Here is a 25,854-nt window from a genome sequence, read left to right as displayed (position 1 = left end):
CAGAGGGCATAACATCAGCAACATGGCATACTGAAACACTACTCTGGAGTAAGCTCTCCCCTCCAATCTATTAGGTTGGTGCAAAAGTAACTGAGGTTTTGCATTGTTGAACTTTGCCATTTGATAGTGGGATACATTCTTAAATAAATGTGGTTACATCATTTTAATGTGCATTTCTCACTCTATGTTTTTTGCTAATGACTTGTTACATGCTGTTTCAGTTCAATTCAGTCGCTCAGTCATGTCTGACTCTTTGCAACCCCATGGACTGCAGCATGCCAGGCCTCCCTGTCCATCACTAACTCCTGGAGTTTACTCAAACTCATGTCCATTGAGTTGGTGATGCCATCCAACCATCTCATCCTCTGTCATCCCCTTCTCCTCCCACCTTCAATCTTTCCCAGCATTAGGGTCTTTTCCAATGAGTCAGTTCTTCACATTAGGTGGCCAAAGTATTGGAGTTTCAACTTCAGCATCAGTCCTTCCCATGAACACCCAGGACTGATCTCCCTCAGGATGGACTGCTTGGATCTCCTTGCAGTCCAAGGGACTCTCAAGAGTCTTTTCCAGCACCACAGTTCCAAAGCATCAATTCTTCAGTGCTCATCTTTCTTTACAGTCCAACTCTCACATCCATACATGACTAATGATTACTGGAAAAACCACAGCCTTGACTAGACAGACCTTTGTTGGCAAAGTAATGTCTCTGCTTTTTAATAAGCTGTCTAGGTTGGTCATAACTTTTCTTCCAAGGAGTAAGCTTCTTTTAATTTCATGGCTGCAGTCACCATCTGCAGTGATTTTGGAGCCCAAGAAAATAAAGTCTGTCACTATTTCGACTGTTTCCCCATCTATTTGCCATGAACTGATGGGACCAGATGCCATGATCTTCGTTTTCTGAATGTTGAGCTTTAAGCCAACTTTTTCACTCTCCACTTTCACTTTCATCAAGAGACTCTTTAGTTCTTTGCTTTCTGCCATAAGAGTGGCATCATATTTGAGGTTATTGATAGTTCTCCCAGCAAACTTGATTCTAGCTTGTGCTTCATCCAGCATTTCTCATGCTGTTTATTGTTATTTATTTTAGACTACAGAAATGATGTTAGACAAAAAGCAAATCAAGCAATTTTCTTATTCAAGTTCAAAATGGACTGTAAAGCAGTGGAGACAACTCAGGCAACATCAACAACACACTTGGCCCAGGAACTGATAACTAACATGCAATGCAGTATGTTTGGTTCAAGAAGTTTTACAAAGGAGACAAGTGCCTTGAAGATGAGTGTAGTAGCTGGGCATCGGAAGTTGACAACAAACGACTGAGAGCAAACATCAAAGCTGATCCTCTTAAAACTACATGACAAGTGGCTGAAGAACTCAACATTGACCATTCTGCGGTCATTTGGCATTTGAGGCAAATTGGAAAGGTGAAAAAGTTCGGTAACTGGGTGCCTCATGAGGTGACCAAAAATCCAAAAAATCATTGTTTTGAAGTGTTGTCTTCTCTTATTTTACCCAACAACAATGAACCATTTCTCCGACTACAATGCCCAACCCCATGTCACACAATCGATGTGTCAGAATTTGAACAAACTGGGCTAAAAGTTTTGCCTCATCCACCATATTCACCTGACTTCTTACTAACCGACTAACACTTCTGCAAGCATCTCAACAACTTTCTGTAGGGAAAATGCTTCCACAACCAACAGAGGCAGAAAATGCCTTCCAAGAGTTCACTGAATCCCAAAATACAGATTTTTATTCTACAGGAATAAAAAAACTTACTTCTCATTGGAAAAACATATGTTGATTGTAATGGTTCCTTTTTTGATTAATAAAGATGTATTTGAGCCTAGGTATAATGATTTAAAATAAAAATTCACAATCCGAAGAATTGCCATTACTTTTTCACCAACCTAATACAACCAATAAAACATCCACAATGCATACATAAACAACTCATATAACTTAATACCAAGAAAACAAACAATTCTATTTAGAAATGGAAAGAAGACCTAAACAGACATTTCTCCAAAGACATGCATATGCCCAACAGGCACATGAAAAGATGTATGTGTTACATCACTAACCACCAGGGAAATCCAAATCAAAACCAGAATGAGGTATCACCTCATACCCGTCAGAACTGCTATCATCAGATAGAACTCAAATAACAAATGCTGGTGAGGAGGTGGAGAAAAGGAAACCCTCATATACTGTTGGTGGGAATGTAAAAATTTGTGCAGCTACTGTGGAAAACAGTGTAGAGTTTTCTTAAAAAAACCCAACTATCCTATGACCAGCAATTCCACTGCTGGGTAAATATCCAATAAAAAAACAAAACACTGATCTGAAAAGATATATACATCCTAATGTTCACAGGAGCATTATTTACAATTGCCAAGAAATGGAAGCAATGTTAAGCGTCCAGCAACAGATGAATGGATACCATCTATAAACAAATGTTAAAGGAGATTCTCTAGGTGGAAAACACAAGAGAAGAAAAAGACCTATAAAGACAATTTTTAAAATGGCAACAGGAACATACATACCAATAACAGATGAATGGATAAAGGAGGCATATGTGTATTTTTTATATTTATATTTTATATTGTGCTCAGTCACATCTGACTCTTTGTGACTCCATGAACTATAGCCTGTCAGGCTCCTCCTGTCTATGGAATTTTTCAGCAAGAATACTGGAGTGGGTAGTCATTCCCTTCTCCAAGGGATTTTCCCAACCCAGGGATCAAACCCGGGTCTCCTGCATTGAAAGCAGATTCTTCACTGTCCGAGCCACCAGGGAAGCCCATTAGCTATTAGGGAAATGCACATAAAAATCACAAGAGATACCACTTCACATCCACCAGAATGGCAATCATCAAAGCCATTAGACAACAAGTTTTGGTGAGGATGTGGAGAAATTGGAACTCTTCTCTTCCAACTGCTGGTGGGAACATAAAATGGTACAGCTACTTTGGGAAAGAATTCGAAGTTCTTCAAAAAGTTAAACACAAAGCTACCACTTACCCTGGCAATTCCACTCCACTCCTGGGTATACACCCAAAGATATAAAAGCATATATCCACACACACAAATGTATACACTAATGTTTATAGAAGCATTATTTGTAACAGCCAAAATGTATAATAAAAACAACACAGGGACTTCCCTGGCAGTCTAGTAGTTAAGATTTTCCCTTCCAGTGCAGAGGGTGAGAGTTCAGTCCCTGGTCTGGGAGCTACAATCCCACACACCTTGTGGTCAAAAAAGCAAAACATAAAACAGAAGCAATACTGCAACAAATTCAATAAAGACTAAAAACAGTCCACATTAAAAAAAAATCTTAAAAATAAACCTAATGTTCATCAACTGAGAAACAAATAAAAGGCAGTATATCAATACAGTGGAATATTACACAGCCATAAAAACTCAGTAGTAGTTGATGTTACAAAATGGATGAACCTTGACAATATTATGCTAAATGAAAGAAGCAAGACACAATGCTGCTGCTGCTGCTAAGTCACTTGAGTCGTGTCCGACTCTGTGCGACCCCATAGACGGCAGCCCACCAGGATCCCCCGTCCCTGGGATTCTCCAGGCAAGAACACTGGAGTGGGTTGCCATTTCCTTCTCCAATGCATGAAAGTGAAAACTGAAAGTGAAGTTGCTCAGTTGTGTCTGACTCTTAGCGCCCCCTTGGACTGCAGTCCATCAGGCTCTTCCATCCATGGGATTTTCCAGTCAAGAGTACTGGAGTGGGGAGCCACTGCCTTCTCCGAAGACACAATAGGTCACATATTAAATGATTCCATTTACACTAAATGTTCACAAAAGGCAAATCCATAGAGGTAGAAAGTAGATTAGTGACTGCTAAGAAGTATAGAGGGATGAATAAGGACTTTCTTTTTTGAGGTGATGAAAACTGACTGGGATGATGGCTGCACAAACCTGTGAATGTGCTAAAAAAAAAAAATAATAACTGAACCATATACTTTAAATGGATGAATTATACACTATGTGAATTTTATCTCAATCATGTGTTACTCCCCAAAATTTTTCATTAAGAAAACACAAACATAGCAAACACAGCCCTTTGAAAGCCCTACTACTAAAGGAAGTAAAAGAAAAAATTTAAGGTTCATATTCACAATCAAAAGAATGGGAAATGAGACTATAGCAATAGCAGGGCAAACCTAGAAGGAAGATAATTTTCATCAAGGGATCCCAGCAAGACTCTGAGAATCAACCTCCACACAAATTTCTATATTTCTCAGCAGGTTGTTGAGAGGAACAAAACAGAATTATATATGCAAAAGTGTTTTTCAAATAGTCAAGTGCTATAAAAGTACACAATAAAGCAGTCTTATCATTACCTTGCCAAGTCATCATCCCAACGAATCGATCAGCTAATTCCTGAGGAAAACTCCAATGCTCCGGAAGACAAAGTGTTCCATCAGGTCTTTCAGAACACAATTTCTCTAGGTTAGCAACCAGGACGTTCAGGCATATGTTGACCAAAGAGTAGGGAGATGCCTCCTCCTAGCAAACAAACCCCCAAACAAACAGACTTGTTACATCTACAAAAATTCAACACAAAAGTGGTCATGTTATACATGAGAATATCTTAAGATACATTCTTCTCACTCTAATGATTTATATGCAATGAAACCACCTTATTCCAATTACCAACCATGTGGAAAATTTTGACCTGTTGTAGCTTCTGTTGTATCTTTTAAAAAAATTAAGTTCTCTCAATCCTTCACTTATCTCCTGTTCTGTGCCAGCCCCTGAGAATACAGGGATGAGTAAGTTATAGCTCTAATCCTTTTGGACCAAACAGTTTAGTAGAGAATACATCCCATAAATCTGACGATTTCAATATAGCACAAGGAACTAAGCAAGCAGAAATCATAGTCATTTATTCAGCAAATATTTATTCAGTGATTACTACATGCCAAAGGATAAGAAGGTCTGCCCATTCCCACCCTCAAAAGCGTTCACACTATAAAAGACTGTTATAATAAGGAGGCTGTAGAAGAATGCAAACTGAGAGAGATAAGACGTCTCCGCTAAGAGACTGACATTTGTTCATTCAACAAACATTTGAAAGGTATGGCATTCAGACATGAAGAGAGAACAATAAGCCAGGGATTGCCATCTTTGTCAAAGGTTTCAACATGCAATACATTCAATGACCTCCACACCACTTTTTACTGAATAAATTCCCTCCATAGTCCAAATTATAGATTACTCCTTCATAAATATCCTCAACTCCTTGTTTCCTCTCCTCCATCATACTCTTCAGACATTCTCCTGGAAGAACTTTGCTATTCACCTTTCTTTATGGCAACACCCAGCAGCTAATCATCTATGAAGAGGGGAAGATTCACACAACACATTATGTCATGGAAAATTCATGAACATTAACTTCAAATGAGCCCTAAGTAGCTGGAAATCATTCAAAGTCTCCTTAGACAGGGCACTCTCCCACTATCAAGCAACAGTTATTTCATGCCTTCTACTTGTTCCTCAAACCCATTTCACACTGATATCAGAATGTGATCCACTTCAGTGAAAATAATGAAGCCACCTCCCCATCAAATTCAGCTCAAAACCGCATGCATCTTTTCCTCGGTCTTCTCTTCTATGGAAAACACGTACATCCTTGCAAAGACCAACACTTCCACATGTGCTGGCTGGATTTCATCCCTCCTGTCTTGGCTCCTCCTGTTGCTTCTTCATTTATGCACATCTTCAAACTATCCTTCTCAAATGGATCATTCTTCTTTTTCCTGGCTGTGCCCTGCAGCTTGCGGGATCCGAAGTTTCCAATCCAGGAGCTGAATCTAAGTCTGTGCGCTGAAAGCAGTGAGTCCTAACCAACAGACCACCAGGGAATGCCCATAAACAGATCATTCTTATACAATTTAAGCTCCATTATTTGCTTTAAAAACAAAAACCTTCTGTTGACTCCCACATCCTCTTCAGTTACTCTTCTTCATAACCACATTTCTCCAGTAAGTTTACTCTGATTTACTCTGAATACTGTACTATCTTCTTATTCATTGTTTTTCTTTTAATTATAGTATAATTTATACGTGGCAAAAAAATTTATTTTGGTATATAGTTAGTTCAATGAGTTTTGATGAATCCATACAGTTGTATACTACCACCATAATAAAGATATGGAACAGTTCCATAACCCAGAAATTCTCCAGTGTCCCTTTGCAGACAATCCTTCTTACCAATCCCAGGCAACTACTCATCTTTGTTCTGTCTTCAGTGTCCTGCCTTCCCCAAAATGTCATAAAAACAGAATCATTAAGTAATCAGGCCTTTCAAATCTGACTTCTTTCATTTTGCATAGTGCATTTTAACACAGGTTTACTGGTGCTGTTGCATGCTTCTGTAATTTGTCCTTTTTATGCTGAGAAGCATTCCACTGTAATGAATACACTAGAATTTCTTTCTTTACCAACTGAAGAGCATTTGGGTTATTTGCATTTTAGACAAATTTGAATAAAGCTGTAACAACTCACATAAAAATTTTTTTTAATTATTTATTTTTCATTGGGCAGGGTCTTTGTCGTGCTCAGGCTTTCTTCATTTGCAGCATATGGGCTGAGTAGTACAGCTTGCAGGCTCTAGAGCTTAGCTGGGCTTAGTTCTTCTGTGGCATGTACGGTCTTTCCAGACCAGGAATCAAACCTGTGTCCCTTGCACTGGCTGTTGAATTCCCAATCAGTAGATCACAAAGGAAGTGCCTGGTGGGGCTTCCCACATAAACTTTTGTGGGAACACAGTTTTCATTTTTCATGGGTAGTCACCTAAAAATGGGATTTCTGTGTCCCTGGAATTCCACATTTCCTACGTGTTAAGTGTGTATTTAACTTTACATAAGAAAGTACTCACCTGTTCTTGCAATGTGGCTCTATTATTTTGCATTCCCAAAAGAACATATGAGAGTTTCAACTGCATCAAACCCTACCATGTCAGAGTTCATGTAAGAAAGAAGCATCAATTTCAGGGAAGCAAAAAAATTCCCTGAAAACAGTCTTAACAGACTTTTACTTGGGTCTCAAAACCCAGAATTGGTTCATATGCCCATGTGAAAGTGGAAATTATGCTTCCCGTGGGTAATTTCTACAGATCTACCTTCCAGGTCGCTATTTCTTTATTCTGTCGCATTTAGTTCTTCATAGTCTAATTGTACATTGCTCTTGTTTCATTTATTTCAGTTCAGTTCAGTCGCTCAGTCGTGTCCGACTTTTTGCGACCCCATGAACTGCAGCACGCCAGGCCTCCCTGTCCATCACCAACTTCCAGAGTCCACCCAAACCCATGTCCATCGAGTCGGTGATGCCATCCAACCATCCCATCCTCTGTCGTCCCCTTCTCTTCCTGCCTTCAATCTTTCCCAGCATCAGAGTCTTTTCAAATGAGTCAGCTCTTCACATCAGGTGGCCAAAGTTTTGGAGTTTCAGCTTCAACATCAGTCCTTCCGATGAACACCTAGAACTGATCTCCCTCAGGATGGACTGGTTGGATCTCCTTGCAGTCCAAGGGACTCTCAAGAGTCTTCTCCAACACCACAGTTCAAAAGCATCAATTCTTCGGCGCTCGCTTTCTTTATAGTCCAACTCTCACATCCATACATGAACACTGGAAAAACCATAGCCTTGACTAGAGAGATCTTTGTTGGAAAAGTACTGTCTCTGCTTTTTAATTTCATTTTCATTTCCATGCACTGGAGAAGGAAATGGCAACCCACTCCAGTGTTCTTGCCTGGAGAATCCCAGGGACGGCAGAGCCTGGTGGGCTGTCGTCTATGGGGTCACACAGAGTCAGACACGACTGAAGCAACTTAGCAGCTGCTTTTTAATATGCTGTCTAGGTGGGTCATAACTTTCCTTCCAAGCAGTCTTTTAATTTCATGGCTGCAGTCACCATCTGCAGTGATTTTGGAGCTCCCAAAAATAAAGTCTGACACTGTTTCCACTGTTTTCCCATCTATTTGCCATGAAGTGATGGGACCGGATGCCATGATCTTAGTTTTTTTAATGTTGAGCTTTAAGCCAACTTTTTCACTCTCCTCTTTCACTTTCATCAAGAGGCTCCTTAGTTTTTCTTCACTTTCTGCCATAAGGGTAGTATCATCTCCATATCTGAGGTTATTGATATTTCTCCCAGAAATCTTCATTCCAGCTTGTGCTTCTTCTAGCCCAGTTTTCTCATGATGTACTCTGTATATAAGCTAATTATGCAGGGTGACAAGATCCAGCATTGACATACTCCTTTTCCTATCTAGAACTAGTCTGTTGTTCCATGTCCAGTTCTAACTGTTGCTTCCTGACCTGCATAGAGGTTTCTCAAGAAGCAGGTCACGTGGTCTGATACGCCCATCTCTTTAAGAATTTTCCACAGTTTATTGTGATCCACATAGTCAAAGGCTTTGGCATAGTCAATAAAGCAGAAATACATGTTTTTCTGGTACTCTCTTGCTTTCTCGATGATCCAGCAGATGTTGGCAATTTCATCCCTGGTTCCTCTGCCTTTTCTAAAACCAGCTTGAACGTCTGGAAGTTCACGGTTCACGTACTGCTGAAGCCTGGCTTGGAGAATTTTAAGCATTACTTTACTAGTGTGTGAGATGAGTGCAATTGTGCGGTAGCTTGAGCATTCTTTGGCATTTCCTTTCTTTGGGATTGGAATGAAAACTGACCTTTTGCAGTCCTGTGGCCACTGCTGAATTTTCCAAATGTGCTGGCATATTGAGTGCAGCACTTTCACAGCATCATCTTTCAGGATTTGAAACAGCTCAACTGGAATTCCATCACCTCCACTAGCTTTGTTCGTAGTGATGCTTTCTAAGGCCCACTTGATTTCACATTCCAGGATGTCTGGCTCTAGGTGAGTAATCACACCATTGTGATTATCTGGGTCGTGAAGATCTTTTTTGTACAGTTCTTCTGTGTATTCTTGCCACCTTTTCTTAATATCTTCTGCTTCTGTTAGGTCCATACCATTTCTGTCCTTTATCAAGCCCATCTTTGCATGAAATGTTCCCTTGGTATCTCTAATTTTCTTGAAGAGATCTCTAGTCTTTCCTATTCTATTGTTTTCCTCTATTTCTTTGCATTGATACTGAGGAAGGCTTTCTTATCTCTTCTTGCTATTCTTTGGAACTCTGCATTCAGATGCTTATATCTTTCCTTTTCTCCTTTGCTTTTCGCTTCCCTTCTTTTCATAGCTATTTGTAAGGCCTCCTCAGACAGCCATTTTGCTTTTTTGCATTTCTTTTTCTTGGGGAAATGAAAACTTGATTTCTTGATTGCTGTCTCCTATTCAATGTCACGAACCTCCATCCATAGTTCATCAGGCATTCTATCAGATCTAGCCCCTTAAATCTATTTCTCACTTCCATTGTATAATCATAAGGGATTTGATTTAGGTCATACCTGAATGGTCTAGTGGTTTTCTCCACTTTCTTCAATTTCAGTCTGAATGTGGCAATAAGGAGTTCATGATCCGAGCCACAGTAAGCTCCCAGTCTTGTTTTTGCTGACTGTATAGAGCTTCTTCATCTTTGGCTGCAAAGAACATAATCAATCTGATTTCAGTGTCGACCATCTGGTGATGTCCATGTGTAGAGTCTTCTCTTGTGTTGTTGGAAGAGGGTGTTTGCTATGACCAGTACGTTCTCTCAGCAGAACTCTATTAGTCTTTGCCCTGATTCATTCTGTACTCCAAGGCAAAATTTGCCTGTTACTCCAGGTGTTTCTTGACTTCCTACTTTTGCATTCCAGTCCCCTATAATGAAAAGGACATCTTTCTTGGGTGTTAGTTCTAGAAAGTCTTATAGGTCTTCATAGAACCGTTCAACTTTAGCTTCTTCAGCGTTACTGGTTGAGACATATACTTGGATTACCGTGATACTTAATGGTTTGCCTTGGAAACGAACAGAGATCATTCTGTCATTTTTGAGATTGCATCGAAGTACCGCATTTCGGAATCTTTTGTTGATTATGATGGCTACTCCATTTCTTCTAAGGGATTCCTGCCTACAGTAGCAGATATAATGGTCATCTGAGTTAAATTCACCCATTCCAGTCCATCTTAGTTCACTGATCCCTAGAATGTCGTTGTTCACTCTTGTCATCTGCTGCTTGACCAGGTCCAATTTGCCTTGATTCATGGACCTAACATTCCACGTTCCTATGCAATATTTATTTAATAAATTTTAAACACACTAGCTTTACAGTGTTTCAATAATACCATTTTCTGAAGTCTCTGGGAATCTAATTCTGTTGATTCTTTTTAAAAAAGATTTACTTGTTTTTTTACCCTGCTGGTCTTCATTGTACTGTATAGGCTTCTCATTGTGGTGGCTTCTCTTGGTGTGGCGCACAGGTTCTAGAAGACAGGCTTCAGCAGTTGCAGCCCCTGGGCTCTGGAGCACAGGGCTCAGTATTGTGGTACATAGGCTTAGATGCTCCACGGTATGTGGGATCTTCCCAAACCAGAGATGAAACCTGTTCTCTCCTGCATTGGCAGGCAGACTGCCAATCACTACACCACCAGGACAGCCCCTGATTCTGTTGGTTCTTAATCAGAGAGGTTCATGTTTCATAATTTAAGACTGGGAGCTAATCTTTTCTTTTTTTAAGGCCTCCTGCACATTGTGGCCTCATGGCACAATGTGCAGGATATTAGTACTATCCCCAACCAGGGATCAAATCCATACCCCTAGGATTGGGAGTACAGAGTCTTAGCCACTGAACCGCAAGGGAAGTCCCTGAGCTAATCTTCAAGTCTCTGAGTTAACCTTTGGTGAGATTTTACTAGACTCCTGTGAAACCTGGGTAGAAGTCAGGCCACATAGGGTAGCTAAATGCTACTTACCCAGGGGCATCATCAGTGACCATTTTGATAATTTCTCAGCTACACATTTCCTGAACCAAGCAAGAAATGTCAATTAAAACCCTGAGGCTGAATGAGGATAGACCTGTGATTGCACATTTTTAGGAGATATTTTTCTCATTCAAAAATCCAAGCCAAAACTGACAAAGGTTCCCTGTTTCTCTTTTCCATAAGCAGACTTTTAGATCTCCCACTTCCCTGAAGTATAATCAGCTTTTGTTAGTTCATGTTTATATATATATTACAATTCACAGTCTCCATTCAAACTTCCCACCTGGCTTTCGCAAAGGTCTAGTCTCTAATCTTTGGTTATTTTAGGGCCTGCTTACAGTGGTGATTTCCAGCTTCTATGAATTGGGTGGGGATGCTTTGGATTTCCTTTACTCTGTAATTGAATTTGCTGCATTTTATCCAGAATATTTCCTTTTAAGGCTTTATGACATTATTTGCCAAATTATTGGACATGGCAGTCTCATATTTAAAATACAGTAAAGATTAAACCCACATAAATGAAGTTTAGAACATATCTAAAATATTTATATATAAAACAATATATTTTAAAAATATTTTTGTATTCATGACACAGCTTAAACAGAATATATCAAATTTCTCAAGTCCCTATATACCCTTTCCTGATGCTACTTATCCCTTCACCCAGAAGTAACCATTATCCTGAATATTATTTAGTTCTACATGTTTTTTAACTTTATATACATAGAATTATACCACAGTATTTTGTTACTTGTCTTTGTTTTATAAATCAGTAGTATGTTTTAGAGACTGACTTCCCATCAAGACCACTAATGACTAATAACTCTGCCTCTATAATGTCTGGTTACTGATAACATGATTTTGACTATTATCTATAAATCCAACAAATTCTACATTATTATCTTCAGGTCAGATCTCTCTTTAAGCCAGTGTTAGATAACCAGTTGCCTCCCTGACATATCTACTTAACCATGTCACACAAATACTTCAAACTTACCATGTAAGGAACTACATTTATCCAGTCTTTCCCTACTCAGTAAATGGCATAACATCTGTTCAGCTGTTTAATCTTTACTGACATTTCCTTATCTTTAATCAACATCCCACAAAAAACACAAATCCAATACATTAGCAAATCCTACTGGTTATCCTGTGCCAGACAACTTGTGTTTGCTAACTGCCTCCCACTCAGACCCACTCAATCTTCTCCACCTCTGCTGCTGAGGTGACTTGTATAGATCCTATCAATAGGTTCTCACGAATAGGTTCCCTTACCCTCTGGCTGTTAGTTTGGTTCTAACATGAAACTCTCAAAAAATTGCAACATGTATTAGTTGCCTATGTAATTTCCTATAAGAAATTACCACAAAATTGATGGCTAAAAACAACAGATATCTATTCTCTCATAGTTCTGGAAGACAGAAGTCCAGAAATCTAGGTATGAGCAGGACCATTGTCCCTCTGAAGGCTCTAAGGAAGAATTCTTACGTCATCAGCTTCTGGGGGCTGTGGTTTCCCTCAGCTTGTGGCAGCACAACTCTAATCTTCACATGGCCTTCTTCCCTGTATCTCTAGGTCTCAAATCTCTATCCCTTTATCTTATAAACACTATAAATCCAGACACTAGATTTAGGGTCTGGCCTAAAACTTTAGGATGGATCAGATGTTCTCACCAAGGTACTCAACCTGGGAATTCCCTGGTGGCCCAGTAGTTAGGACTCTGTGCTTTCCTGCCAAGGGCCCCAATTCAATCCCCAGTCTCACAAGCCACCTGGTGGTCTACAGAGAAGCAAGAGGGGAATATCCTCAACTTAATTGCATTTGTAAACATCCTGACTCCAAAGGTCAAATTCACAGGTTCTAAGGGTTAAGACTTGGATATATGTTTTGGGGGTTACAACTCCACACAGATGATTTCCCCTGTTCTTTCTCATTTAAAGCATCTTAGGCTGGCTATGCCACACTAATCACTCCTCTAAGATTAGTCCTCTGTTCTTGCTACTGACTAAATGTCTGCATTCTTCCAAAATTCTTTGGAATTAGTCTGCAATCTAACCTCTAATTTGATGTTTGGAGGGAGGAACCTTGGGTCATTAGGTCATGAGGGTAAAGCCTTTACTGAATGGAATTAGTGACCATACAAGAGTGACCTCAGAGAATTCCCTTGTCCCTTCTGCCATGTGAGAACACAGCAAAAAGATGTATAAGAACCAGGAAGCGGACTCTCAGCAGACACCAAATCTTCCAGCACCTTGATCTTGAACTTCCTAGTTTCCAGAACTGTGAGAAATAAATTTATGTTTTTTATGAGTCACCCAGTCTACAGAATTTTAGTCACAGCAGCCTAGATGACTAAGACATTCCTTCTGAGAGGTCCTCTGCGCCTAGGGGTGGCAAGAGCTACTGTCACCAGACATTAAAGTGAAAGTGAAGTCGCTCAGTCGTGTCCGACTCTTTGCGACCCCATGGACTGTAGCCTACCAGGCTCCTCTGTCCATGGGATTTTCCAGGCAATAGTCCTGGAATGGATTGCCATTTCCTTCTCCAGGGGATCTTCCCAACCCAGGGATCAAACCCGGGTCTCCCGCACCGTAGACAGACGCTTTACCGTCTGAACCTACTGTGGTTTTCCACACCTCTCCCTTATCTTTGGAAGTAACCCCTTAATTAAACTCTCATTGCTGCTGCCAAGTCGCTTCAGTCTGACCCTGTGTGACCCCACAGATGGCAGCCCACCAGGATCCGCAGTCCCTGGGATTCTCTAGGCAAGAACACTGGAGTGGGTTGCCATTTCCTTCTCCAAAACTCTCATTAAATTAGCCTTATTCTGATTGTGTCATCTATTTCCTGCTGTATGACTATCAAACTTCCCAAATAAATTTCTAGTTCATCCCCTTCTTTCTAACTCCACTACCAATTCCTAACTCAAGTCACTACCATATCTTTCCAGGAATACTAAAAAACTCCAAATTACTCTACTTCCACTCTTAATCCTTTTCTAATCCATCTCAACCGAGGGTTTAGATTCATCATTTCTAAAATATAAAACACTACTACATAACTCTCCTAATTAACATGTTTTAATGGGTATAAGGTAAAAAATCAAACAAAAAGCTGTATTTTATATACAACCAACAATTAGACAATTAAACTTTAAAAGTTTACAACAGCATTTTTTGTTTTTGTTTTGTTATTAATTTTGGCCATACCATGTGGCTTGCGCATGCAGGATCTTTATTCCCAGACCAGGGATCAAACCTGTGCTCCTGCATTCTTTAACCACTGGACCTCCAGAGAAGTCCCTTCAATAGCACTTTTAAAACCTCAGAGAGACTTTCTTGGTAGTCCAGTGACTGAGACTTCAAACTAGGACTCCAATGCAGGGAACCAAGGTCTGATCCCTCGTCAGGGCACTAGATCCCACATGCTGCAACTAAGAGTTACAATGCTGCAACTAAAGATCTTCACCCAGCTCAGCCAAAAAAACCTCAAGGAAATCCCTGCTGGTCCAGTGGTAAGGACACTGCGCTTTCACTGCCAAGGGCCTCAGTTCCATCCCTGGTCGGAAACTAAGATCCCATGAAGGGCAGAGCACAGACCAAAAAAAAAAAAAAAATCTGTTTTAAAAACCTCAAATATAGGCCTGACTCAAAAAGACAACAAAAATCTAAACACACTAGGATCCATAATGTTTAGCTTACAATAAAATATAAGAAATGGTAAGAAGCAGGAAAGAAAATAAAATCAATCACCAGAATATATCCAGGGAACTCCCTGGAGGTCTGGTGGTTAGGGCTCCACAATTTCACTACAGAGGGTTAGGGTTTAATCCCTGGATGGGGAACTAAGATCCTACAAGCTGCATGATGCAGCCAAAAAAAGAACAAGAAATAGATCCAGAAATAACATAATTAGCAAACAAGAACTTTAAAATAGGTATTATAATTCATGGATATACAGGAGAATATGAATATGATGAGGGAATAAATATGGAATCTCAACAGAGACTAGCGAAAGCCCACATGCAGCAAGAAAATAAATAAACTTAAAAATAGAAAAGGTCAACAAGGACAATGTCCTATACTTGGAATCTATGAAACTGTTTTATAGCTTAATATTAATTGAATTATATAGCTAATTCACCAAGTACAAAAAAACAATAAACTTAATAACTTTCTTTTTTAAAAAGTCAAAAAATATTGAAATTAGATACAAACTATCAACCAACTCATCCCAGGGGCAAAAATGGACCCAAAGTGAAATAAACAAAAGACACTACAACATGACAAATAGCTAAAAGCCTATAATAAAAAGAAAAACCTAAGCTAGGGGTGGGGCAGGGGGAGCTAGAGGTACTGTGGGCAGTTTAAAACGAAAAAATACGACCACTGAATTTTCATCAGAAGCAATGCTAGCCAAAAGACAATGAAGTAAAATTTTTAAAGTGCTGCAGAGGTGGCAACCCACTCCAGTGTTCTTGCCTGGAGAATCCCAGGGACGGGGAGCCTGGTGGGCTGCTGCCTCTGGGGTCACACAGAGTCGGACACGACTGAAGCGACTGAGCAGCAGCAGCAGCAGAGGGCTTTCCTGGTGACTGCGTGGTAACGACTCCAGCTGCCACAGCAAGAGACATGGATTCTAGCCCTGATTCATGAAGATCCCACATGCCTCAGAGCAACTAAGCCTATGTGCCGCAACTACTGACCCTGTGCCACAGCTACTGAGCCTACATGCCGAAACTTCTGCAGCCCGCACAGCCTAGAGCCTGTGCTCAGCAACAAAAGGCCCTGCACTGCAACTAGAGAATACCACTGCTCACCACAACTAAAGAAAAGCCCGTGCAGCAACAAAGATCCAACTAAATAAATAAAATTTTCTAAAAAATTTAAGTGCAGTAGGAAGAAAAGCGAAGTGCATTGAAGTATCTTTCAAAAATAAAGGTAAAATAAAGATATTTTCAGACAAAGTAGAAAGAACCTATCATCAGCAGATCTACACTATAAGAAAGGTAAAATGAAACATTATACAGGATGGATATTTGGGATCTAGAGAAAACGGAAGAGTACTGGAAACAGGAGCATGGGGATAAATATAAAACTATTTTTCTTATTTCCTAATTTCTTCAACAACTGATCAAAAAAAAAGTAAAAACAATATACTGTGTAACTTAGAAAAGTAAAATGTATTATTTCAATAGTACAAAGGAGAGGAAAGAGGGGAGAAGATGAAAGAACACTGTTGTAAGCTGAAGTGATACATTTAGAAGTAGTGCAGTAAGTCAAACATGTACATTTTAAAACCTAGAGCTCTGACTCTCAAACTTTTTAGTCTTAGGACCAACAGTACTCTTAAAAAACTGGATTACATCTATCAACATTCACTGTATTATGTTAAAATTAAGAAATCTTTAAAATATTTCATTCAGAAATTATAAAAATTAAACCAATCACATGTTTGCACAAAGGACATTTTCTTTTTCCGGTCACACCACATGGCTTGTGGGATCTTAGTTCCCAGACCAAAGACTGAACCTGCACCCACAGCAGTGAAAGAACCAAGTCCTAACCATTAGATTACCAGGAAATTCCCAACAAAGAACATTTTTTTTTAAGAGCTATATTTTCAAAATTTTTAAAGTTTAGGGACAATGGCAGCACTGTTTTACATCTTTGCAAATTTCATTAATGTGAGGCTTAACGAAACAGAATGGGGTCTTAGAGAGCCCAGAGGTCTTGAGTTCACATTTTAAAAACTGTTATCTTCATGTGACCATTCAGAGAAGAGGAACAGAACTAGTAAGTCAACAGAAAAGACAGAATGAAACTTTTGAAAGAATCAATTGGAAAAAAAAAAACTCAATGGAGGGAATTCTTTGGCAGTCCAGTGGTTAGGACTCTGAGCGTTCACTGTCAAAGGCAAGAGTTCAATTCCTGGTCCAGGAACTAAGGTCCAACAATGTAAAGTTAAATTCACAATCAATAAAACCTACCACATCAACACAATAAAGAACAAAAACATATGTCCTTAACATATACTGAAAAAGTATTTCAACACATTTCAAAACACATTCATGATTTCCATGATTGAAAAAAGCAAAAACAAAAAAAAAAAATCAGCAAACTAAGAATAGAAGAAAACTTCCTTAATTTGATAAAAGGCATCTATGGGAAAACCAAGAGCTAGAATGATATAAAGATGTCTCTTCTCACCACTTCTCTCCTGCATTCTACAAAAGGTCCTAGATACTGCATTTTTTAGAAAAGGAAATATAAAGCACAGATTGAAAGGGAATAAGCAAAGCTGTCTTTATTTGCAGATAACAGATTATAAAGAAAATCTTAAGAAAACATTAAAAAAATAACCAGAGAATATATGTGGCTTTACATCAGTAGTGACAATAGCTCCTTCATTCTGATATTGGTTATTTCAGTCTTCCTTTCGTTATCCTGTAAAGATCTATCAATTTTATTGATCTTTCCAAAGAATCAACTTTTGATTAATTTTTTTCTATGTTTTTTTAAAGTAGCTTGAGCAAAGTCATAAGATACAAGATCCATACACCCCCCAAACTACAAACTTTTTAAAAATATTTACAGTACTAACAAAAACAGGGATAAATTTAACAAAATATGTATCCGACATTTATACTAAAAACTACAAAACATTTCTAAATAAAATTTAAAACAACACAGAGAAATCTAAAGGAAAAGTATTCATGAATTGTACAATTTTTTTAATTAACTAAAAATAAAATCTTAACCAAATGACACATGTACACAGTACAGCATGGAACCACATAGAAATAAATTAGTCTGATCACTTTTCTAAAGAAACCTTGCTTTTCAATTACGTCAGTGGCAGCAAAAAATGTACCTGACATGCTGTGCTAGGACATACATTAACAACTCAGCTTTTCCATTAGCTACAAACAAATGTCAGGCAGGATGAATCAAAAGCTGGAATCAAGATTGCTGGACTAACAGCAACCACCTCAGATATGCAGACAATATCACTCTAATGGCAGAAAGTGAAGAGGAACTAAAGAGCCTCTTGATAAGGGTGAAAATTCAGTTCAGTTCAGTTGCTCAGCCTCTTTGGGACCCCATGCACTGCAGCACACCAGGCTTCCCTATCCATCACCAACTCCCGGAGCTTGCTCAAACTCATGTCCATAGAGTTCAGTTCAGTCACTCAGTTGTGTTCGACTCTTTGCGACCCCATGAATCGCAGCACGCCAGGCCTCCCTGTCCATCACCAACTCCCGGAGTTCACTCAGATTCACGTCCATCGAGTCAGTGATGCCATCCAGCCATCTCATCCTCTGTCGTCCCCTTCTCCTCCTGCCCCCAATCCCTCCCAGCATCAGAGTCTTTTCCAATGAGTCAACTCTTCGCATGAGGTGGCCAAAGTACTGGAGTTTCAGCTTCAGCATCATTCCTTCCAAAGAAATCCCAGGGTTGATCTCCTTCAGAATGGACTGGTTGGATCTCCTTGCAGTCCAAGGGACTCTCAAGAGTCTTCTCCAACACCACAGTTCAAAAGCATCAATTCTTCGGCGCTCAGCCTTCTTCACAGTCCAAATCTCACATCCATACATGACCACAGGAAAAACCATAGCCTTGACTAGACGGACCTTAGTCGGCAAAGTAATGTGTCTGCTTTTGAATATGCTATCTAGGTTGCTCATAACTTTTCTTCCAAGGACTAAGAGTCTTTTAATTTCATGGCTGCAGTCACCATCTGCAGTGATCCAGCCATCTCATTCTCTGTCGTCTCCTCCTCCTGCCTTCAGTCTTTCCCAGCATCACAGTCTTTTCAAATGAGTCAGTTCTTCGCATCAGGCAGCCAAAGTATTGGAGCTTCTGCTTCAGCATCAGTCCTTCCAATTCAGGACTGACTTCCTTTAGGATTGACTGGTTGGATCTTGCAGTCCAAGGGACTCTCAAGAGTCTTCTCCAACACCACAGTTCAAAAGCATCAGTTCTTTGGTGCTCAACTTTCTTTATCATCCAACTCTCACATCTATACATGACTACTGGGAAAACCATAGCTTTGACTAGACCGACCTTTGCTGGAAAAGTAGTCTCTGCTTTTTAACATACTGTCTAGGTTTGTCATAGCTTTTCTTCAAAGGAGCAAGCATCTTTTAATCTGCAGTCACCATCTATAGTGATTTTGGAGCCCAAGAAAATAAAGTCTGTCACTGTTTCCATTTTTTCCCCATCTATTTGCCATGAAGTGATGGGACCAGAGGCCATGATCATCATTTTTGAATGTTGCGTTTTAAGCCAGCTTTTTCACTCTCCTCTTTCACTTTCATCAAGTGGCTCTTTAAAAAAAAAGAAAAAACAAAAAAGAGGCTCTTTACTTCCTCTTCACTTTGGCCATAAGGGTGGTATCTTCTGTGTATCTGAGGTTACTGATATTCCTCCTGGTAATCCTGATTCCTGGAGAAGGCAATGGCACCCCACTCCAGTACTCTTGCCTGGAAAATCCCATGGACCGAGGAGCCTGGTAGGCTACAGTCCATGGGGTCGCTAAGAGTCAAACACGACTGAGCGACTTCACTTTCTCTTTTCACCTTCATGCATTGGAGAAGGAAATGGCAACCCACTCCAGTGTTCTTGCCTGGAGAATCCCAGGGATGGGAGAGCCTGGTGGGCTGCCGTCTATGGGGTCACACAGAGTCGGACACAACTGAAGCGACTTAGCAGCAGCAGCAGCAGCAATCCTGATTCCAGCTTGTGCTTCATTCAGTCTGGCTTTGTCACTGCTTCCACTTTTTCTCCTCCTGTTTGCCATGAAGTGATGGGACCAGACGCCATGATCTTAGTTTTTAAATGCTGAATTTTAAGACAGCTTTTTCACTCTCCTCTTTCAACCTCATACCCCAACAGTATACATTCAAAAAACTAAGATGATGGCATCTGGTCCCATCACTTCATGACAAAGAGAAAGAGAAAAAGTGGAAGCAGTGGCAAACTTTATTTTCTTGGGCTCCAAAATCAATGCAGACTGTGACTGCAGTCATGAAATTAAGACACTTGTGCCATGGAAGGAAAGCTATGACAAACCCAGACAGAGTATCAAAAAGCAGAGCCATCACTTTGCAGAGAAAGGTCCAAATAGCCAAAGCCATGGTTTTTCCGGTAGTCATATACAGATGTGAGACTTGGACGATAAAGAAGGCTGAGCACCAAAGAATTCATGCCTTCAAATTGTGGTGCTAGAGAAGACTGTTCAGAGTTGCTTGGACAGAAAGCTCAAACCAGTCAATCCTCAAGGAAATCAACCCTAAATATTCATTGGAAGGACTGATGCTAAAACTCCAATATTTTGGCCACCTGAGGCAAAAAGCTGACTCACTGGAAAAGACCCTTATGCTGGGAAAGTGAAAGTCATTCAGTCCTGTCTGACTCTTTTCGACCTCATGGACTGTACAGTCCATGGAATTCTCCAGGCCAGAACACTGGAGAGGGTAGCCTTGCCCTTCTCCAGGGGATCTCAACCCAGGGACAGAACCCAGGTCTCCAGCATTGCAGACGGATTCTTGAGCCACAAGGGAAGCCCAAGAATACTGAAGCGGGTAGCCTGTCCCTTCTCCACTGGATCTTCCCCTACCAAGGAATCTCCTGCATTGCAGATGGATTCCTGACCAACTGAGCTATTAGGGAAGCCCAATGCTGGGAAAGATTGAAGGCAAAAGGAGAAGCGAGAGGCAGAGGATGAGATGATGAGATAGAACTCATCGACCCAATAGACAAGACGCGAATTTGCACAAACTCCAAGAGAGAGCGAAGGACAGGATGCGGATCAGTGTTGCTATCCATGGGATCGCTAAAGAGCCAGATAGGACTGAACAATAACAAATAAATTTATGCACTGTTTAAGAAGCTTTTAAAAGTGAGTCCAAAAGGGTATACAGGATTACAGGTTAGACCTCTGCAGGACACAATGGCCAACAAGGCGTTAGTGCGTAAAATGCAACCTCAATCAGAATATTTCCTTTCCTCCACACTAACTGTGGGTTGAGCGTTCAGTAGATTCTGATTTCTAAGAAGGGTGGCCCTTGGGGTTTTGTAGAATATGGAGTCACAGCAGAAATGATGTCAGGTTCAAGATCTTGAGCAAGTCAAGGATTCTCAATTTTCCTACACACTAGTAAAATGGAGACCATCAGTGCCTACCAAAAAATCCGAGAGATTTTACAAATGCGACAACTGATACACAGTAGGCTCCAAATACACTCTCTTTTGGTTGCGTGTTGCTCAACTTCGTTTGAAAGGCATTCCGAGGGAAATGGGGGGCGGGGCCTAAAAGAACACATGGAATTTTAGGAATTTCACTCTTTGGGGTTCCAGTTCTTCCAGGCGGGCTCTTTCTGTTAACAATCTCAGGACCGACAGGTCGCATACTCTGGGGAGCAACAAGTCCCCAACATAAGTTAGGGAACAGTCGAAGTTTAAGGCATTTGGGCGCAGGATGACAATAAATGCCAAGGGCCAAGCATAAAGCCACCATGCCCAGTGCTTACGTCTAAACTTACCACCACCTTGCAAAATAGCAGTCGCCCGCGCTTACACTTAGTCTTCCCAGGTGGCGCTAGTCAATACGCCTGCCAATTCAGGAGACAGGAGAGACGCGTTCAATCCCTGGGTAGGGAAGATACCCCTGCAGGAGAGGATGGCAATCTACTCCAGTATTCTTACTGGAGAATACCATGGACAGAGAAACCTGGTGGGCTACAGTCCATAGTGTCGCAAAGAGTCGGAAACTACTGAAGCGACTTAGCACGCACGCACTCACTTGCACAGGAGAATCAAGGGGACCAGAGAAGACCCGCCCAAGGTCAAGCGGGAGGCGGGACACACCCCGCCACTCCTCCGCGGCGCAGGGTCTGCGCGCTGGGCCCGGAGGCTGGGACGCCCCGGGCGGAAAACTCCTCTCCGACAAGCTCTTCCCAGCATCTGAAGACAGAAGCCTAACAGGGGCTCAGCGTCTTCAGACGTTACCCTCCGCATAGGTGAAACGAGCCAAAAATGTCTCCGCACGGTCCCCGACGACTTGCCGTGCTCGCCCAGGGCTGACGTCCAGCCGAGGTTCGCGTTCCATTTCCTGACCCCGTCCCTTGCCCTCCTCCGAGCTCACCTGCACCACGAGGCAGCCTAGTATATCCTTCCGAGCGTCCGGAGACACGATGGTCCGGGGCGAAAGGCCCGGGTGCAAGAAGTGAACCATGGCGACGGTGAGGCGTCGAGGAGAGAGCTGCCGTCGAGCTGGGCCTGGATCCCGCGAGAGGTGGATTCGACCCGCGCCAGGAAGCAGCTGAGCAACACCCGCTCGGCGAGCTGACACTAAGCGTTCCAGCCGCGAGGTTTGAAACGCCGGGCGCGGCGACGCCACTCGCCCACCGTAGACCCCGCCCCCAGGACGGGCCTCACCACGCCCACTGGGGCCACCCACCACTCCATCCGGTGAGGACCCAACCGTTCTCCTTCCACCTCCACGCCGTAGAGACCAACCACTCACTCAACTCCTACCCACACGTCTATGACCGTCTCCCACAAAACCTACGCCATAGGTTCCCTTTGCCCGTCAAAAGCACACCCACGGACCAGCTTTGTGGAGTTGGGAAACAGAATATGGTGGCCCCTCTGTGTCCCCAGGGGCATTGATTTCAGGGTCCACCATACCCAAATCCCGTGAAACTAAAGTACCTTATACAAAGGAGTCGTATTTGGGTATAACTTACGTACTTCATACCCAAATCCCGTGAAACTGAAGTACCTTATAAAAAGGAGTCGTATTTGGGTGTAACTTACATATTTCCTCCTCCGTACTTTAAATGACTTGTAGCTTGCTCATACTAGTATAACTAATACAATGTAAAGTCTGTATATTTACATATAATTTGCTGGTACTAGCAAATTCAGATTTTGCTTTTTGAAACCTCATGAAAATTTTTTTTCTGAACTTGTTCCATAGACGTTGAATCCGGGGATAGAGAACCCATGGATACTGAGGGCTGACTGCGTTTAAAAATATATTTTTTAAAGACTTTTCTCTTAGAACTGGCAATAGCACTTCTCTTGTTTCTCATGACCTAAAAAGTATCAAGAAGATCCTTATAATCTGCTCCAAGAAACCCTGAAAGAGAGCAATAAATTAGTAGACTAGTAAAATTAACAGAAGGAATGTCTTGAAAAAGGATAATGTTAAGAGTAGGGAGCCTTGAATTTGAATACTGCATTGGAATGCTTGCTCTTGGACAAGATTCTTAATTTCTCTAAAGCTCAAGCTCCTCATCAGTAAAATGGGGTGAGAATGCCTTATAAATAAGATAGTGTGTTTAGCGAGCTCCCTGGTGGTCTAATAGTTACGATTCCACGCCCTCACAGCCTTGTCCCAGGTTCAGTCTCTGGAAGGGGAAGTGGGATCCTGCAAACTGCGGATTAAAAAAGAAAAAAAAGTGTATGTAAAACACATGAAAATGCTTGACAGAGAACAAGTCCTTGATTATTGTTCAGTCACTCAGGCGTGTCCGACTCTTTGTGACCCCAGGGATTGTAGCCTGCCAGGCTCCTCAGTCCCTGGAATTCTCCAGGCAAGAATGCTGGAGTGGGTTGCCATTCTCTTCTCCAGGGGGTCTTCCTGACCCAGTGTCTCCTGCATTGGCAGGCAGATTCTTTACCACTGTGCCACCTGGGAAGCCTCATATTGAAGTATAGTTGATTTACAATGTTGTGTTAGTTTCAGGTGTACTTTTTTATTTAATTTTATAGTAGAGTATTTTTTAAGACTATTTTATAACTTCCATCCTTAATCTTGAACACTCTTCCCCTAATCATACTGTCAGTTTCCTCTTCCACTTAAAAAAAAAAAGAATCAAAAAGAACAGTCTAGGGACTTCTGTAGTGATCCAGTGGTTAAAACTCCACATTTGAAATGCAGGGGGCCAAGGTTTGATCCCTGGTCAGGGAACTGGATCCCACATGCAGCAACTAAGACCTGGAGCAGCCAAATAAATAAATATTTAAAAAAAAAATTCTAAGCTCCAACCATCATATCTACCCATCTACTACTATAAGCTTTCTATCCTATTCCCAAAACTCTTTATACTCTGTTGTTGTGCAGTTGCTCAGTCATGTTTGACACTGCAACACCATGGGCTGCAGTATACCAGGCTCCCCTGTCCTTCACCATCTCCCAGAGTTTGCTCAAACTCATTTCCATTGAGTTGGTGATGCCATCCAACCAGCTCATCCTCTGTCATCCCCTTCTCCTCCTGCCTTCAGTTTTTCCCAGCCTCAGGGTCTTTTCCAAGGAGCTGGCTCCTCACATCAGGTGGCCAAAGTATTGCAGCTCCAGCATCAGTCCTTCCAATGAATACTCAGGGCTTATTTCCTTCAGGATTGACTGGTTTGGTCTCCTTGCAGTCCAAGGGCCTCTCACAAGTCTTCTCCAACATGACAGTTCAAAAGCATCAAATCTTTGGTGCTCGGCTTTCTTTATCATCCAACTCTCACATCCATACATGTCTACTGGAAAAACCATAACTTTGAATAGATTGACCTTTGCTGGCAAAGTGATGTCTTTTCTTTTTACTTGGCTGTCTAGGTTGGTCACAGATTTTCTTCCAAGGAGCAAGCATCTTTTAATTTCATGGCTGCAGTCACAGTTCACAGTGATTTTGGAGCCCAAGAAAATAAAGTCTGTCACTGTTTCCATTGTTTCTCCATCTATTTGCCATGAAGTGATGGAACCAGTTATGCCATGATCTTAGATTTTTGAATGTTGAGTTTTAAGCCAGCTTTTTCACTTTCTTCTTTCACCTTTATCAAGAGGCTCTTTAATTCCTCTTTGCTTTCTGCCATAAGGGTGGTGTCATCTGCATATCTGAGGTTATTAATATTTCTCCTGGCAATAATCTTGATTCCAGTTTGTGCTTCATCCAGCCTGGCATTTTGCATGATGTACTCTGCATATAAGTTAAATAAGCAGGGTGACAATATATAGCCTTGACGTACACCTCTCCCAATTTGGAACAAGTCCATTGTTCCATGTCTGGTTCTAAGTGTTGCTTCTTGGCCTGCATAGAAGTTTCTCAGCAGACAGGTAAGGTGGTCTGGTATTCTGATCTCTTTAAGAATTTTCCACAGTTTGTTGTGATCCACATAGTCAAAGGCTTCAATATAGTCAATGAAGCAGAAGCAGATGTTTTTCTGGAATTCTCTTGCTTTTTCTATGATCCAATGGATATTGGCAATTTGGCTAGTTCTGGGCTTCTGCAATAAGTCTCATCTCTTGCTTATTCAAAGACATCATCCAGCAACATCCTTTCTTTCTCCTGGATTATTTTTTCCCCTTTCTTGGATCATTGCCATCAGCTAATACTTTTCCCGTAATTAAAAAAAAAAATACTTATTTTGACCTAATTTCTAGTACTTAATACCTATTCAGGTCTTGCCCTCATATCTCTTCACCCTTTTGTGCAAAACTTATCAAAAATGTGGTCTGTACATGCTGTCTCCAATTTTTTTCTTACCATTTTCTTTCTCCCCTGCCACTCCACTAACCATTCTTCTCAACGTCCAGGTTGCTGAATTCAGTTGTCACTCTTCTCTCATCTTATTCATTCAGCAGCATTTGACCCAGGTGAACATTTCTTCTTCCCTAAAATACTTTCTCCATTTGGCTTCCAGGATGCATCTTCTCTTCCTCCTCCTCTCCCATGCCTTCCTCTTTCTTCTCTTCTCCTCCTACCTCATTTTTTGCTTCTTCTCATCCTTTTGATTTCTCATCACCCATAGTTCTAAATCCTTGTGTACCCCCAAGATTCTGTACTTGTATACATCTTCCCTATCCAATCTCTCTTCCTTGTGGTAATTTTGTCTAGTTTCATAACTTTAAAAGAAATTTATATGCTGATATATCCATGTTTGA

At 41.1% G+C, this 25,854-nt stretch overlaps 1 protein-coding gene across 1 annotated transcript in view; it reads right to left on the bottom strand.

Moving 5' to 3' along the window:
• LOC102183200 (protein zyg-11 homolog A) overlaps positions 1-25,644 on the bottom strand; it is a 69,386-nt gene extending 43,742 nt beyond the window's left edge. The window contains exons 1-5 of the mRNA XM_018046497.1: positions 25,594-25,644; positions 23,292-23,356; positions 21,924-22,360; positions 21,718-21,878; positions 4,374-4,539 (exon numbers count right to left, since the gene is read on the bottom strand). Of these exons, the coding sequence (XP_017901986.1) occupies positions 4,374-4,539; positions 21,718-21,878; positions 21,924-22,360; positions 23,292-23,356; positions 25,594-25,644 (880 nt within the window). The remainder of the gene's footprint in view (positions 1-4,373; positions 4,540-21,717; positions 21,879-21,923; positions 22,361-23,291; positions 23,357-25,593) is intronic.

The sequence above is a fragment of the Capra hircus genome, chromosome 3 (genome assembly GCF_001704415.2).
Source record: "Capra hircus breed San Clemente chromosome 3, ASM170441v1, whole genome shotgun sequence".
Classification (NCBI taxonomy): domain Eukaryota; kingdom Metazoa; phylum Chordata; class Mammalia; order Artiodactyla; family Bovidae; genus Capra; species Capra hircus.
This window is presented reverse-complemented; position numbering and strand designations above follow the sequence as displayed.